The 18,314-nt window shown below is 40.3% G+C and overlaps 2 protein-coding genes across 2 annotated transcripts; one reads left to right on the top strand and one right to left on the bottom strand.

The window, feature by feature from the left end:
* The first annotated feature begins 1,807 nt into the window (after positions 1 to 1,807).
* Positions 1,808 to 8,352, top strand: ribc2 (RIB43A domain with coiled-coils 2). Its single transcript, XM_034223383.1, has 7 exons — positions 1,808 to 2,105; positions 2,206 to 2,287; positions 3,186 to 3,506; positions 4,548 to 4,666; positions 7,356 to 7,565; positions 7,639 to 7,805; positions 7,889 to 8,352. Exons 1-7 carry the CDS (start codon positions 1,989 to 1,991, stop codon positions 7,956 to 7,958), a joined length of 1,086 nt encoding a protein of 361 aa, XP_034079274.1. The 5' UTR covers positions 1,808 to 1,988; the 3' UTR covers positions 7,959 to 8,352.
* Positions 8,353 to 17,506, bottom strand: ada2a (adenosine deaminase 2a). The gene is made up of 10 exons (XM_034223382.1): positions 17,249 to 17,506; positions 16,512 to 16,835; positions 15,491 to 15,710; positions 14,188 to 14,401; positions 11,611 to 11,738; positions 11,418 to 11,508; positions 10,478 to 10,586; positions 9,889 to 10,046; positions 9,145 to 9,347; positions 8,353 to 9,061 (listed from the first exon to the last, which is right to left on the bottom strand). The coding sequence occupies exons 2-10, from the start codon at positions 16,813 to 16,815 to the stop codon at positions 8,971 to 8,973; spliced, it is 1,518 nt and encodes a 505-aa protein (XP_034079273.1). The 5' UTR covers positions 16,816 to 16,835; positions 17,249 to 17,506; the 3' UTR covers positions 8,353 to 8,970.
* Between the last annotated feature and the right edge of the window lie 808 nt (positions 17,507 to 18,314).

Here is an 18,314-nt window from a genome sequence, read left to right as displayed (position 1 = left end):
GGGACACATGGTAAACATCACAAAGAAACGCTGAATGTAATCAATGGCAGCCATCTACCGACTGACTGTTGCTGTTTCTATTGACGCTATCCTCCTACGATGGCCACAACTCTCCACATTGCACAGTGGTTCCCATTGTCTGTAGTCAAAAGAGACAAAACTCAAATAGAATAATAAATCAAGATATGTTTTAGCCGTTAAGTTATATTACACACTGCGTAAGAGATTAATGTGTAAGGTATATTCACATAACCTTAAAGGGATGGTTTGGATGTTTTAAAGCTGGGTTGAATTAAAAAACGTATTTAAAATTTTTTTTAGTATCAACTACTGTAGAAACTAGTTTGAAGAAACAAGACAGGAGAACCAGCTCAGGAGCAAAGGAATGTATTGCTGTGGAAGATGGCAGCAGCAAAATGTATTTTAAGCTCTGTCATTTTTTTTTAATGTATGCTAATTTTAGAATTGTTTTCTTACCCTTGTTCATATTATTTATCTACAGCTCTGGAAAAATAAAGAAAACGCATTTCTCTGGATTTAATATTTACAGGATTGCGTTATTCAATATCTACTGACAACATTTTAAACAAGTTTTAAATACAAATAGTCAATTAGATAATTAATGGTAAAACAATGACAACTGGTCCAAATAACAAAAAAGCTGCAGTGTTTTTTCAGACCCCAATAATGCAAAGAAAATAAGTTTGTATTAATTTTTAAACAACACATTTGAAATGTTTTAACAAAGGAAGAGTTTGGAAAACAATGTTTGGTGGAATAGCGCTATTTTACAATGACAGCTTTCATGTGACCTGGCATCCTCAGAACCAGTCTGTATGGTTGCTGTTTGTTAACTCGATGCCACTCCTAGCAAAACTATTCAAGCTGCTTGTTTTTCTTTTGGCTTGTATTCACCAGTCTTTATCTCGACCAAATAGCAGAGCTTTTCATTGTTAAATGCCACTCCTCAACCGTTTGGTGACATGTCATTACAGAAGCTGACATTACAGAAGCTGAGGGTTTCACTGTGCTGACATGTACAACTGCTCTTGTGGGCAGGGCTGGAGTGTGGTGAAGATTTAAAAAATCTTGATCACATTTCAATGTTTTTTCAATGGTATAAAGGTCTGGAGATTGGGCACAAAAACTTGTCGGGGGTTTATTTTATGGGTGAACATATTCTTTATGTTGACTGTAAAAAGGATCTTGGTGTTTTCTAATGACTTATCTATTCTGGAGATCCCGCTATATTTTGTGGTTTCACAATCCAGGGGGGTATAGTCTGTTTATTCACAGTGAACTCGAATTCAAAACAAATATTAGTTTTTTTGTGTTCAGACAAAGGCCTATGTTGAGAATGTGTTAAATACAATTAAAATTGAATGTACATTTGCAAATAAAGTTGATGTTTAAATTGGTTTATCTTTTAATGTTTTTAAGTAAAGTTCTAGCTTAATGTCTCCAAAAACTGTCCTGATAGTTGAGTGGTGAGTTCTTCCCTTTGTTAGGGGACAAAAGACAACCAACACCAATGTGTTTGTGTTACTCTCAAGTACTGTACCAATGAACAATGTGCAGATTTGGATTATGATGTGAAATATAATCAACACTTAAATCAGACTTTAGTTACACCTGGAGTAAATTCACAAGCTACCCTGCTGCAGTATACAAAGTCATTAAACCTGGACCTCTACCAGCTTTGATAAACACTTTAATTATCAATAGTTAGCCTACTCAAGTACTTCTTCCACCTCTGTATGTAGGCCTATGTAATGTATTGTAGAGCGGTTTGCACTGCTGGTGTCTTCATGAAACGTTTGTCTCCACGACACCGGAAAAAGCCGACATCTTACGAACGCTGACGAACTCTGGTTTCTTAGCAACCCGTGTGTTTAAATTGAAGCTAAGTTTGTCGTGTCCTAGGACAGGAGCCCGTTCCAAGTTTAACACTGCATTTCGTTACGTAAAACACCATATTTTAAGTCAAAATGTTCAACTTTGATTTACCCTCAGACCGCGTAGCAAGGACAAGTCTGCAGAGGCGACGCAAAGACGAGACTGAAAGACGAGAGAGGGTTTTTAATGACACAATCAGGATGTTCTGGGTAAGCTAACATTAGTTAGGTGTTTTTGCACAAATATGCTAACCCCATGATGCTAACGCATAATGTAAATGTGCTGTCACGACCGTTGTCTGTCTCATAGGTTGACAAGGAGGCCTTAGACTCGCAGTTGAAAGAAAAATATAAACAAGAAGAAGCAGCAAAACTGGAACAACAAGCTCGTGGTGATGTAGCTCAACATTAGCTAATGCTTCCTGACTTCTCAATTAGTGTCATGTCACTCACAGGAAACACTAGCTCATCACTAACATCCATATGGATATGATCCCCACTATGTTGTGTATTATGATCAACGCATTGCAGGGCTGGGTCATATTACTTAATGCATACAAATGATATGGCCATTTTTGTGGTTTTGGTATCCATTATATAAAAACAAAAAAAGCAGAGGTGGGAAGTACTCAGATCTTGTAAAAGTAGAAGTACCAGGGTGTTGGAATACTCTGTTACAAGTAAAAGTCCTGCATTGCAAATGTTACTCAAGTATAAGCATCAACATATACTTAAAGTACCAAAAGTAAAAGTACTCATTATGCAAACTGGCCAATTTCAGAATAATATGTTTTGATTATAATTATTGATAATGTAAGTGTTTATCAAAGCTGGTAAAGGAGCAGCTAGTTTGAATGACTTTGTATAACTGCAGGGTAGCTTGTGAATTTACTCCAGGTGTAACTAAAGTCTGATTTAAGTGTTGAATCAGTTTATCAACTTAAATTCCCCTTCATAAATAGTACTGGCACACACTACAGGCGTAGGCCTAATGTGTATATTTTTTAATGAAATTACGTTTTTATCATTGCTTTTGCCTTCACTCTCATAACACAAGAGGAGCACTTACTGAAATGTATCCCTTACTTAAAAACTCCTTTATCCATAAATTGTCATTAAAGTAAAACAAATATGAATTGTTATGGGTTAATTGCTTGGTTATCATACATCTCTTTAAATGTGATACCAAACAAATACCATATTCAATGATCTGGGCTGCTGACATCATGGTAAATAGATACATCACTACTAACCCTGCTGTAATGCCTCTGACCTGTGTCTTCCATACAGATGCTGAAATGCTCCATAATAGCAAAATAGCTTGCCTCCTTCACAGCAGAGAAGTGAAGGAGAAGCGTGCGATGGAAAAGGCTGTCGTTGACTACCGGCATCAGTACCAGCAGCCTCAGTGCCAGAGCGACTATGACCTGAGCGACCCGCACCGCTGTGGGAACACAGACCCAGGCGACGCCCAGATGATGCTCCCTGGCCTGCTGGGCGAGGACCCCCACAGTGAGAGCAGGGGACGGAGGCAGAGGGAGCAGCAGAGGGAGTGGCTCCTCCAGCAGCAGGGGGAGCAGGCAGCAGAGAGGCAGCGACAGACGCTGGAGGGTAGGTGGTGATCCCATAGTAGAATCAAGATTCAAAGGCTTTACTGTCTGTTTATACACAGCAGCTGCAGTGAGGATATGGCAATGAAAAACTTAAAGGTCCTCTATTACACTGTTTTTCATCAACAGGTCTCAGATATACCAAACAAGTCTCTGACGTGTTTGGCTCCAAACACCAAACAGATCATTGTAGCATCCCATAATCCCCTCTGTTTCAGCCCTGTTTCCAAAGTGCTGATTCTCTGTCTGTTACTTTAGATGAAAACAAAGAGCCCCTCCCCACGCCCCTCTGAGAGATATTTGGTTAAAAAGAACACAATGGTGCTCTAGGAGGAGATTCAGGTGATAAGGTGGCGGGGGGTTACCTTGGTTGCTGATTGGCTAATGGTTACACAAGCCAAAAAAACGTTATGAAATCATGAAGTGGCCAAAATCTGATCAGCTCATTTTCAGACAGGTTTTTATAGAAATCGATCAGGACAAAAAGTGAGATAATCTTTTTTCCTGAAACTTTCAGAATCCTTTAAGTCCCAGGCTCCTCATACAATGCACCGCAAATATAAATAAAACAATAAATATTGCAGGAAGAAACAAATAGAGAGAATAAAATAGCCGACCAATGTGTAGTACTGTAGATGAAGTAAACTATATGAATAATAATAATACAATAAGCTAAATGTTTCAGAAAAGTAAACAAGTAAATGCAAGTCTATATACAGATACACAAGAACAGAGAGTATAATTTAAATTAAAATAAATGCACAGTGAAGTGAAATTCTGTTTATTTAAATTGTAAGATGCAAACAGATCAATTAATAAACTAAACTAGGATTCATTTAATTTCAAACCTTTATTTATCCAGGTGTATCCCATTGAGATCATTGATCTCTTTTTCAAGGGAGACCTGCTCAAGTAGGTTCCACATGAAACATAAAAACATAAACAGAACAACAAAAAGGACATCATACAGCATCATAGGATCATAGGATCAGTTCCCATGCATGAAACGTGACCTTTGTTCTTCTTCACTGCTGTTTTTCAGAGCAGCGCTATGACCTCAGTAGAACATACATGGAGAAAAAAGCTCTGCAGCTTGAGGGCATTGAGATGGAGAGGAGAAGAGCAGAAACTGTCGCCACTAAAGAGTTCAATCTGGCCAAGGTAAGTCACTCAGGTAATCACACGGTCACATAAAGGTGGTTCAACTTGCTTTGAAAACACGCAGGTTTAAGGTATACTCACAAAAAAATGTGTTTGAGTATATATATATATATATATATAATATCTACTGACAAAATTTTAAACAAGTTTTAAATACAAATAGTCATTTAGATAATTAATTGTAAAACAATGACAACTGGTCCAAATAACAAAAAACTGCAGTGTTTTTTCAGACCCCCAATAATGCAAAGAAAATAAGTTTGTATTCATTTGAACCACACTTTTGAAATGTTTTTAACAAAGCAAAACAATGTTTGGTGGAATAGCGCTGTTTTACAATGACAGCTTTCATGTGACCTGGCATCCTCAGAACCAGTCTGTATGGTTGCTGTTTGTTAACCCGATGCCACTCCTAGCAAAACTATTCAAGCTGCTTGTTTTTCTTTTGGCTTGTATTCACCAGTCTTTATCTCGATCACACACAGGAGCCTTTCATTGTTAAATGCCACTCCTCAACCATGAAATGACAGCAGCCGAGCCTTTCACTGTGCTGACAGGTACAACTGGCTCCTAAATGCAACACTGGAGTTTTATCAAGGTTACATTCCAGTCCTGCACACAGGTTTCTTGATTTCAATGATATTAAGGTCTGGAGATTTAGGTCGGACGTCGGCGAAAAGGTTAATAGTGGCCAAACGACAGTACTACAACTTATGTGACTGAAGGGCCAAAAAACGTTTCCCATTGACTTACATTGGGAAAGAGAGGTCTGTAAATCAACTACCCAGTACAGAGCTGAATCCAGAGTTATTTTCTTTTACTGAGCTGAGAGTGGGAGATCGGAGGCTCTAAGCACGCCCGCTCTATGGGCACAGACACGGGTACTGACAAACTAAAAATAGTTTAAAAAGGTCTTCATTTTTTTCAGAGCATTTTACCACTCAGTACGCTGGAGTAACTGGGCTACAGCTGCCTTCCTCTGTTAGTTTGTTGTGTTCCTGTGTGACTATGTTGAATCTGAACCAAACCTTAAAACACTTCAGTCACTCCACTTCCACACACTCCTTCTCCACTGCAACCCTCTCCACTCTCACCAACTGCCTCCCTGAAATACAATCCTTGATGCAATGCAACTTCCTTAAAGTCAACTGTGAAAAATCAGACATGGTAATCATCAGTCCCAAATCCCTCACCAAAAACAATATGACTACTGAACAAGTTTCGAATACACATGGTCATTTAGAGAAAATATTTGTAAACAATGACAACTGATCAAACAAGTCACTAAAACTGAATCTTTCCACCTCAAAATCACTCTCCTTCTCTGCTGCAGAAACACTTAACCATGCTTTCATCTCATCACAAAATGACTGCACCAGTATCCTTAACGGTACATCATCCAAACTCCTCAAAAGAAATCCAGTACATCCAGGACTCTGCAGCACGTCTCCTCACCCACACCTGCTCCAGTGACCACATCACCCCCCCAATGGATCCATTTTAAAATCCTCCCCCTCACCTACAAAGCCCTCCCTAACCTCCTACCTCACCAACCTGCCCCACACCACACTCCTTCCTGCACCCTCCGCTCCTCAGACGCCAGCCTCCTGGTTCCACCTTGAAGGACAAAGCACCGGACCTGGGGGGGGACAGAGCCTTTTCCATCACTGCCCCCAACCTCATCTGTGACTGCACCAATCTGTCTTCATTTAAATGTAAAATCAAAACTCACCTTTTAAAAACTGCTTTTAATTTGTAGTTATTGTGTTTTATACATTTTAAGTGTGTTGTTTTAATGGATTTTAGCATGTTAAGTGTCTTTGAGCACCCCTAAAAGAGCTCTATAACTCCTCAAAATCACAAAGGAGCTTCTCCTCTCCTCCAACGCCGGTAACCTCAACATCCTCATCCTCCTTGACCTCAGCGCTGCCTTCGACACCACCAATCACTCCATCCTCCTCACCCGTCTTGAAACCACCTTCAACATCACCAGCACTGCCCTCTCTTGGTTCACATCATACCTCTCCCTCCCCACCCGGACCAAACTCAAGTCCTGGGGCGGCAGAGCCTTCTCCATTGCTGCACCCACCCTCTGGAACTCACTACCCCAATCCATCAGAGATTCTTCCTCCCTCACCGCATTCAAAACATCACTCAAAACCCACCTGTGCAACACTGCATTCAACCACTGACCACCCCCCCCCTATTTTCTGTTGTGTTTATCTCTTTTTGTATTTTGTAGTTTTTTTTATTCTCTGTCAAAGCTCTATACAAGTATAATGTATTATTATAAATAAAACGTGTTCTTATTATTAATATTATAATATCACAAACACCAATCAAAGCGGCGTAGGCCAGCAACGTTTGTGTTCTGGGAAGTCAAATGACAGATTGATGTCAAAGGAGTGGTGGATTTGAAGAGATCATAGATTAGCTTTAGTTCTACGTAAGAGAAGGCAGTATGAGGCAAGGGGAAGCGGTGACACTATTCTAATGTAGTGTAAATATGCTTTTATGTTTTTTTAATAATGAACTACCATTTTATTAAAAAGTTAACGTCATGCATGTTTTTGATGAAAGGCTGACATACTTGTTTCTTTGTTTTAAATGTGCTGTTGTATGGTTTTGCATCTAGTTTTTAAATTAAAACTGAGAAAACGTTTATCGCGTTGATTTCTTAAATCCAAAGATAGAAGAGAAACGTCGCCAGGATGGGGAACGTCATGTCAGTGGAGATGTAGCAGGAGCCACGATGAACATCCTGCAGGAGCAGCTGACGGGTGTAGCTCTCCAGCGCCCCCTGGTGCCTGACCTCTGCCCCAGCAGTCACAGGAGAGCACTTCCAGAGAGCCTGCAGCAGATCATCCAGTTCCAGAAATATCAGATTGAGGAGAAAAAGGTCAAATAAGGGAAGAGATATTCTCAAATCTAACGCTCTTTATCAAAGTTCTAAAAGCTTGTTCTGTCTGCAGAGGGTGGAACTAGAGAAAAAGCGAGACGAGGAGCAACATGCTCGCATGCGCATGGACTCGGCTCGCACCGCTCTCTTATTGGAGAGGCAGCAGGCCAGACTGGACCGGCAGGAGAGACAACATGTGGACAGAGCCAACGTCCTGATGGCCCAGACACACAAGCAACAGTCAGTGTTCACTCTACACACACAGTGTTTAGACACAAATAAACCATTGTCTCACTCTGTTTCTGAACTGGTTTCGTTTTTAGGAAACCGGACATAGAAAGAGGAAGCATTGACGACAGCTTCTTCTCCAAATTCAACACCTGCAGCAGATGAAGGATGACTCATAACAGGGGCTGCTGAGGATGAAGCTACATGAGAAGAACACTGAATAAACTGAAGCACAGAGTTGTTTTTAAATCATGTCAGAATTTAGTTATTGGATGATTGTAACAGTTTATATGAATCTTGGCTACCGCGCAAAAATGAGCGAAAGAAAGAAATGGTATACTTTTAGTTTTCAGTGAGGTTCTTTATGGGTAACATATCGTCAGTGATGCCACTTTTTATATCCACAGCTAAAAAAGATCTTATTACACGGCTTGGCAGAATACTCAATTTTGATTGGTCCATTTGGACATTTCAGAGTGTCCAAACTATTTGTTAATAGTCGCTAACAGACCGCTGCTTAGGCGTTGCAAAAATGAGCAAAATAAATCAATTGTATACATTTTGTTTTCAGTGAGGTTCTTTATGGGTAACAAAAATATCCCTTTCTTTACAACAGCTGAAAAATGACTTTCAAGTTTAAATTAAACTCTCTTTTAGGAACAGTGTTTATCAAAGCCCTCAGGATTGAACAGGCTACACTCTTACAAAACACAAGCACACTATGGAGACATCAAACAACATGTAGTTAACAATGACGTCCATTAATGCACTCTAAGAAACATGGCCATCCTGACTCTTAAAGTGCAAAGACATTAAAAAAGCTATTGGACATGTATAGTTCTAGTAATTGCCCTAAATGTTATATCACATAACTCAGGTCAGTTTCACAGCAGATACATATGACGTCACTGGCTCTGTCATATTCAGCCTTTCTTCATTTCCTCTTTTATCCCAGACCTTTTCGTCTGTAACATCCCAAATTGTCTTGTGTGAAAAAGAACAAAACTGAACCCTAACTAACTTTAATGTCCCTTATTTTTGCCACCACAAACTTGCTCACCTTTAAAGCACTGTTCCACTTTAAATGTACCCTTGCTCCAAGGCATTCCTTTGCGCAAAGGAAGAATCAAGTCAATGCCCAAAATTATTCTAAAAATGATATATAAAAATGTCTCTTTTAAAAAGCATTTTCAGACACAAACGTATCCCATTTTCTCTGCCACAGAGCCAGGGCTTTCTGCTGTTGCTTCGGAGTCAAAGAGCTGTACCTGCAACACAGACAGAGAGATGTCAATGAGCGCTCAGTTCATTTTGAATTTGTAAATCTCTTCTCATCACTGCTGAACTTTACCTAATAGAGTTAAAGGCCAGCTCTATGAGGGAGCCTACATTGGATCTCATCCCACCAAAGCCCACAAAAGCTTCATAGAAGTCATAAGAGAGTCCGGAGGAGCCGAACATGCCCGGGTCATCGGAGCTGATCACCAGCGGGTGGTTCTCCGACATCAGAGCGGCTGCAGGGTGGTTACGCAAATCTTTCACCAGCTTCATCACCTGAACAAGGACAGGAGAGGACATATTGGATTACAAGAAGCTAGATCAACACCATCGTAGCCTCATGTCGATAGGATTTTCAGAAGTGCTGTCTACGTTAATGAATTATGGCTTTGCGAGAAATCTGGAAACCTAAACATCTAGTGCACATAATTACAGATGGGAATCACAGCGGCTGTGTTGATGCTTTAGCTAAGTGTCAGAACATGAGCAGACATTTAGCACACACAGCAGAGCTATGAGTTTAGCAAGCCTCTGCAAATTACGTGCAATTCATGCCAATCATTTAGAAATCATCAAAACTAAAAATAAACATTGTGCATTACTTTATTACAACAACTCAAAGGTATTTGATTTACCCCCCCCCCCAAAAAAAATACAAGTAAATACTTGTATTTCATACTGGGGTTTGATTTAAGATGGTTAAGATACTTGAATACATTTTTTTAAGTGATTGACATAACACATTTTAACTTTTACAATTAAGTAGCTGGAAAAAAGAATTTGTTTGTATATGTTGGTTTACAAGATGAGAGTGTACCTGGTTTGAGATGGGGCAGACTTCCACAGCCACCCCCCTCTTTCTGGATAGACCTTTGGCCACGGGGTGGCGGAGCAGAGCAAAGCCGTGGCCGATTCTGGACGTGTTAAACAATAGAGCATCCAACAAGTTCTGGTCCACCTCTGAGCCCTCCAGATCTGCTCGTAGCAGAGAGAAATCAAAAACGTCTTTATAGAAGACAGTGTTCTTGAATGACTCTTCTTTAACCCTAAATTCCACAGTTGGTAAATATTTGGTTTTGCAACTTTGTGGAATAGGACAGAAAAAGGCCTGGGCTGCCACTCTGTCCACAGTGAGAAACACATGTACTTATTTGTTCATTTAACTACGAAGGTAATCCTTAAAATCAACATTCCCATTTTTGAGTGTGTGATAAATAAACAGGCAATGTTCGGCTATTTACCGACATTTATCTTTCCATGACAAGTTGAAGGGTTTGTTGTCAGTTTAGCTAAACTCCTGTAGTAGCCTCTATGCTTAAAATGAACACATCAGTCATTGTCTGGATGAACCTCTGAGCCCCATGCTGCAGGATAGGATTTGTAAAACTGAATGCTCAGGAGCTCACCTGTCTCCCCCGCATGGAAAAAGTAGGGCAGCGTCACCCCTCTCCCTGCCGGCAGTGACAAAGCATCTTTGAAGTACCACAGGGGTCTGCCGCTGTCCTCACGGCCCACCTGTAAGTAGAGAGGGAGTAAACAATATGATTGTTATGTTTACTTTCACTGATTCAGGCACGTGTGTGTGTGGTTTAAAGCGGCTTACAATCTTACTATTTGCATTGTAAGTGAAACAAAAGATCTGTACAAACCAGGGCTGTTCAATCAGAGATATCGGCCACAAAGTTCAGTAAGATCTCTTATTACACAGCCGAGTCGAATACTTGATTCCGATTGGTCGATTCATTTCAGATGTTTTTAATACTAGCTAACAGACTGTTGTAAAGAATGATTAAGGGAATATGGGCAGTGATATCGATTCGCAGAACCGAAGTCCAGTAAAGAGGCTCTATTTTGCTTTTGGGGGTTGTTCTTTTTTGTGTAAGATGGATTTATGTGCATGTAAATGGTCTACAAAGGCTAAAATCCCTAAGTTCCCGCCCGCCCTGCATGACCGCCTCGATTGTACTACTTTGTTTACTTTTATAACATAGCGACATCATTATGTTACGCTCCCGCTTCTATATTATGTATATATTATACAAATATACAGTATAAAGACATTGATCCATATTGCACAGAAATTGTAGGGTTGACATTTTATGATTTCACAAAATATTTAAACAATGAAGAATGTCGATAAATAATCATCACTACCGGTAATGTGTATATAATAACTTCGTTGGTAAAAGCCAATAGTAAAACAGTCAATGACAATCATTTGAGGAAACACTTAAGATGTTACAATTTCAAATAGTTAGTCTCATATCACAATATTGATATAGTATTGATATATTACCCAGCCCTAGTCAAAACTGGAGAAGTGGTGCGATAACTTGAACTCCTCACCATGTCAAAGCCAGCCATGATGTCTGGGAAGTCTCTCTGTAGCTTCATCGCCTCCTCCACAGCTCCGGCCATCGTGGATGCATTCACTCCTCTGAAGAATACAGTACAGTGCAGAGTGTTATTATATGATATCAACTTCATCTTATGTCAATCCTTCATAGTTATAAGTCAAATCTGTTGTTGGGGAGGTCACCTATGGATTGTGTAGATCATTCTCACTCCAAAGAAGTCCGGGTGTTCTGTTGTGAACTGTCGGGTGACCTCCTGGTACGTCTTCAGAGTCCACGCTGGATCATGAGTGCTGCCGTCCAACTCGTATATCTGAGTACCAGAAAACACACTCAATAACAATTATAATACCAGTGTTTCCAGTTAGCTAGTATTTGCCGGATTTTGACCAGTTCAATCTCTTTGGGTCCGACAAATTTAATTCTCTGCGGCTATAATGTTCTGCAGAAATAATCAGCAATAAGCTACATTTGAAGTGTATCAATAATAAGGTCTCATCGATGCCACAAGTATGCAACAAGATGCCATCGCTGTTAGGATAGCGGTTATGGAAGCTTGAATTTCTCAACGGCCTGAAGAGTCTTCATCAGTGTATCTATCATCTAAATGAATCCTGAGTAGTTAAAATGTTACGAGTCAGACAGACTTGACAAATGGCGTTTCCCGGTTTTATTTGATATGAGAATATGTAGGTCTAAAGCTGAGGGAAAATGGTCTGCAAAGTCTAAAATCCCAGAAGTTCCCTCCAGAGGGAGTTTCTCTCCCACACACTGAAACGCCTCAATTGGACTATTTTGTTTACTTCCGTAACATATTGACATCAATATGTAGGATATATGACAGGCCAAGCGGCGGGACATCTCTAAGCCGTTGACCAATCACAACAGAGCCGGCCAGCTAACTAATCCGACCATCTCTCTCATTCTCTTTCAAGTTTCACACTTCCCTCTGCTGTTGTAATATCTGACCTCATCAGTAAATCCAAGCCATCTACCTGTCAGTTAGACCCTCTTCCTACCCCCCTGGTAAAAGCCTGTCTACCTTCATTGTCCTCCCTTATTACTGTCATCATACATTCCTCCCTCACCTCTGGTCTTGTTCCCTCACTTTTCAAATCAGCCGCCATCACGCCCATACTGAAGAAACCTGGTGCAGACCCCAACAACTTTAATAACTACCGTCCCATATCTAACCTACCATTTCTCTCAAAAATCCTGGAAAAAACTGTTGCATCCCAAATCCATACCCACTTGTCTGACAATAACCTGTATGAACAATTTCAATCTGGTTTCCGCCCCCATCACAGCACAGAAACAGCACTGGTGAAAATCACTAACGACCTCCTCATGGCAGCTGACTCCGGACTACTAACTATCCTCATCCTCCTTGATCTTAGTGCAGCTTTTGACACCATTTCCCACAGCATCCTCATTGACAGACTGACCTCCATCGGGATCACTGACACACCCCTCCTCTGGTTTAAATCATATCTCTCTGGCCGCACTCAGTTCATCCAACTCAAAACCTTCAAATCACAGCCACTTCCAGTCACAACCGGTGTTCCCCAGGGCTCTGTCCTGGGGCCTCTTCTTTTTATCATCTATTTACTTCCTCTTGGCAATATCTTCCGTAAACACAACATCCACTTTCATTGTTACGCGGATGACACCCAGCTCTACTTGTCCTCCAAACCAACCACCATCCTCCCTCCATCCTCCCTGTCTGACTGCTTACAGGACATCAAATCCTGGTTTTCCTCTAACTTTCTCAAACTTAACGACAGTAAAACCGAGGTTCTCCTCATTGGCTCAAAATCCACCCTAACCAAACCTGACAGTTTCTCAATTACTATAGACAACTCTTCAGTCTCCCCCTCCCCTCAGGTTAAGAGTCTGGGTGTCATCCTCGACGGCACACTTTCATTCAAATCTCACATCAGTAATATCACTCGGTCTGCCTATTTCCATCTACGCAACATCAACCGCCTCCGGCCGTCCCTTAACCCTAAGACCACCGCCATTCTTGTTCACACCCTGGTCACTTCCCGCATCGACTACTGCAACTCCCTTCTCTTTGGTCTCCCTCTCAAATCCATCCACAGACTTCAACTGGTTCAGAACTCTGCCGTCCGCATCATCACCAGAACCCCCTCCATTAACCACATCACTCCTGTTCTTCAGCAACTTCACTGGCTCCCCGTCAAACCCCGTATCGTTTTTAAGATTCTGCTCCTCGCCTTTAAGGCCATCCATAACCTCACTCCTCTGTACCTCTCCGACCTCCTGCACATCAACACACCCATCCGCACTCTCAGGTCTTCTGCTTCCCTCAGCCTCACTGCACCCCCCTTCCGTTTAACCACCATGGGGTCTAGAGCCTTCAGCCGCTCTGCACCCCGCCTCTGGAACTCCCTCCCACATGACATCCGCAACACTGACTCTCTCCCCATTTTCAAATCACGCCTCAAAACATATCTCTTCACACTCGCATATCCACCCTGATCATTATCCATCACACATCCTCTGTTTTATTTATTTGATTTGTTGCATTGTCTTGTTTATGTTTCTTATGCTGGTGTTAGGTATTGTGTATCTTGTTTTTTTTTAATGTGTTTGTACGGCGACCTTGAGAGCCTTGAAAGGCGCCTATATAAAATAAATGAATTATTATTATTTATTATTTAATCAGAGCAGACTGGGCTCTGGTTTCAGACAGAGGGTGAAAAGAGGTGCTGCAGCACAGGCAGTGTGAGAAAGATTACCTCCGGGAGTAGAGCTCGCACTTCCATGTACATGACGTTGTCCCTGTAGAACTGGGAGAGACCTTGGTAGTAATAGTCTCTGAACACAGGAGCGTATGTGACCAGACCCCACAGAGCACGGAAGCACTGTTCAAATGTTTTCCAGATCACATCCTGACTGGGATACACCAATTCTGGATCCTGATCAGTGAAGAGCGTCATGTTGGCCATGAGGCTGGGAATGTAAGGACATGGTTTGGATCAGATGATCTGCGTCAATTTCTGGTCAACTTACCACTGTCGAAAAAGCTTTTAAATGAGTAATCTAAAGTATATACACAGGATGATTACAGAATTAACTATTCTATGGGACATTTCAATACTGCCATTCTTACTGACAAAGATATAGTATCTTATATATAATATTCTTTTATTGCTAACACACTACAATGACGCATAAAGCATTAAAACTGACAATCAGAACACAAAACCTTAGGCAAAGGAATTTGACATAAATGTTTTTGTCTTTTTCTGAACACTGTCAACGACTTATCAATCTGCATGTAAACACTATAAAGAAGTCAACAGGTAAGTACATTTAAAAACTGTATATTGCACATTACTGCATGTATTTCTCTAGCCTTGAATTACATTTCTTTGTAGAATTGTATGTATGTGATTGGTTGTAGAACAAATCACCTCTGGCTGGCAGAGAACTTACTGCCCCATAACTTGTAAAGTGTCTCCTCTTCCATAACCCAGAACACTTTGCACAACAGCTAATTGCACAGTTTAATGTATATTCAATCCAATGCCATGAAGTGTCTACAGTATATTTCTATATATTCCTGTAGCCTAGACTATATATTGTACTCCATTTATTCAATAATTTGTTATATTGTGTATTATTTAGAAACTATAGGGATAAATGTATTTTCTATTGTGAATTTGTATATACACAAGTTACTAGTGTCAATTAGTATTTTGAATTTATACATATTTATATATACTTGCTGCTAATGTTAATTTGATTTGTTGTTATATTTGTATCTTATTGTATCTTTTAAACATGTTTAACTCATGTAATGCTTGACACTGCTGCTGGGACAAAATAATTTGCCTTGATATCTTTTACTGTTTACAAAGAATATACACTGGAATAATTTATAGTACGATACAATTATCCCGTGCTGTTGGACATGATGAAATATATACGTATATGTAGAGTCTACATACGTATTTCATCCTATGATTGGGTTTTTATTTCTCTCTGTCTAGACAGAGAGAAATAACCCAGATTATAAATCTGTAGATTTGTCCTCACCTGTTGTCGAGCTCCGTGGAGTTGACCATCTTGGCCCGGAGGTTTTCCAGCAGGGTCCACGGAGAGCAGCGGGGCAGAGCAGCGGGCGGCCGGGCTGAGAAGATGAATCTGATGGAATGGTTGTCAGTGAAGCACATGTAGCAGTGAGGCCGATAGGTCGCGTTCTTCACCAGCCACTCCACTTCTACCATGGCAAAGTCATGGACATGGAGAGCTCCCCCTGAAAACAATGAATTACAGAAATATAAAGAAATAAAGAGTGTGGATACTTAAAATAAGTCTGAATCTGTGTGTATTCAAAAAGTTACATTCCTGCAAAAAAAATGGTGAGTTCCAAGCATCTTTTGAGAACATTATCATAGGTGATTGGGAAGAACGTTCTCCGGTGAAAAAAAAAGAAGATTGTTACATATATTTTTTATCCTTAATCTGCCAATAATTGTCTGGATTAAATGATTACTTTATTTAGCCTGTAATATCATGCAATTGTGGAAACATGTCCATTCCAAAGTCAAAGTGAATACCATGAAAACTTTATTTTTGTAAAAATGAGAGTTCAAAACTCAACAATATTTATTTCATTATGAAAAATGTGAGATATGTTATATATTATTCACAACTGAAAAGTTTAGCTCGGGATTTGGGGATCATTTAAAAATGAATAGAGAACATGTTTCAGCTCTAATCAGGAAACAATGTGCAAGTCAGTTATTTCAGAGGAAGAATAATCTTTAATTATATAAAACCATTTTTTGATTTATACGAAAATAAACCAAATGTATCCTTAGTTGTATTGGTAGTTTTCCATTTTGATAAAAGTTTTCAGAGTTCAACATACCCATGTCATAAAGCTAAACTGTCTCCATAACAGCTAAAATATTGAAAAAGAAAGCTTAAAGTAAAGAAATAATATTAAAAAAATTATACGCATTATAACCCGCAGCTAACAAGTAATACAAATAAGTGCAACATGTTAATGAACATGTTCTGTAAACACTTTGAAGTGTGACACTGAATGCACCTTTAGGCATCTTCTGCAGCAGCTTGAAGATGGGACTGGTGCTGATGACGTCCCTGGCCCTGAAGAAGTGCATGGCGGGAGGAAAGTCTGCTCTCGAGACCTCCTCCTGCTTCATCTTAAAGAGAAGAGCGTCCAGCCGCTTCTCAGCATCAGTCAGCACCACCTGCCCTCCTGTCTGCATGGAGACCTCCAGCTGTATGAGGGCCTCTCTGTGCCGAGGGTCCGGGGAGGACAGCCCGCCGGCCAGGCAGCACAAGAGCAGGCAGACAACCACCGCATGGCGGCGGTGTAGCGACACTTCCATTGTCCCGCGAGTGTGTGGAGCTTAGAAAGAAAACAAATAACATGAGGAAACGTGTTTTCAATGGTTGGGGTAAAAGAAAACCTGCAACCACTCACACCACAAAACTAACAGGTGTGTGTTCCTCGGCTATATGCGCACTTCCCTATATTAACGTTACCGAGTGAAAAGAGAAGCGATGATAATGAGTATGACTCGTTTACGTTACACAATTAACGTGAGAATAAGTGAGAATAAGTGAGAATAAGCTAACAATGCTAGCTTTACTCTTGCATTTAATGCATTACTTTGCGAAGCAGAGCTCTGTTTTTACTTGTTTTGTTTTTTTCCGTGGGCTGAACAGACATAAGAAAACCCGCTAACGTTACTTACTTGACATGTCACAGTCTTATGATTGTAAAATACTGTATATTAAAGAATAATGCACACACGCTACCTTAGCAGCTGCCTCGAAAGCTGTCGACGGTTTTGTAAACAGTCCACAGTCACTTTAACAAGAGAGGACCACGGGAAAACTTGCTCGTCGGTGTCAGTTAGACATCTGCTTTTATCTAATAGCTTACTTTATTATAAAAGTTTCACTGTTCAAAAACAATTCAGGAAATTAACAGCGTTAAAGCTACAGGGTCTGATTACATTTGGTGTTTTTGTTTCGCTAGTCAGGCATAAAGCTTTTGCTCAGGGTGCATTTAAGTCCCGCCTTTGTCCTGTTATGATTGGCTGAAATTGAACCCGGATAATATTTTGATTGGTGGAGCGGCATCATGGAGGTTATAATAAGCAAAACAGAGATTAGGAAATACAAATTCCCCATTCCCTTGTCAACACACATGTGTGTACATTTGCACAAGATATTGTTTAGCAGTGACTTTAACAAAATTCATATTTTTTTTTAGCATTCCACAAAATTGAGGTGCAGATAATACAATTGAGATTTTAATGGAATTCAACTTCATATCAACATATCTATTACATATTTCAAACAGGATAGCTGATTTCAGTGATTTGTTTTGTTTTTCCAAATCAAACAGAGATTCATCTGACGGTGGAAATGGCCGCTAAGCAGATTGTTTACTGTTATACTTCGCCTTGTTTTTCCATGTTCACAATTTAATTAAACAACCTGGTTACTTAGTTCAATTAAAGTCTCTTAATTATATGCCTCATTTGAATTTCCACTGCCAAGACCTGAACAAAATAATGTACTTTGTTTCCAAGTAGTCCCTTGAAGGAAGCCTGAGGAGCCATGCTGCCTCCTCTTCCACTGCAACACATCACTTCACTGAGTCCTGCAGTCATGAGTAGGTTCAAACAAAGCAGCATCACAATCTGTGGAGGGTGTCCGTCAAGAGGAGAGCACTAATTGAAGGCGATGGCGTGAGGCGCTCCAATAGATTAATGCATTGTCTTGCATTGGCCATCTTGTTTTGTCTGTTTGCATTTCATTACTTTTGGCTTCAGTTTCTTTAACGGATAATAGATGCCCCTTTTTCCCTAAATGA

This window comes from Gymnodraco acuticeps, unplaced genomic scaffold (genome assembly GCF_902827175.1).
Source record: "Gymnodraco acuticeps unplaced genomic scaffold, fGymAcu1.1, whole genome shotgun sequence".
Classification (NCBI taxonomy): Eukaryota; Metazoa; Chordata; class Actinopteri; order Perciformes; family Bathydraconidae; genus Gymnodraco; species Gymnodraco acuticeps.
Note: the sequence above shows the minus strand (reverse complement) of the source record. Positions and strands in the feature narration are given on the sequence as shown.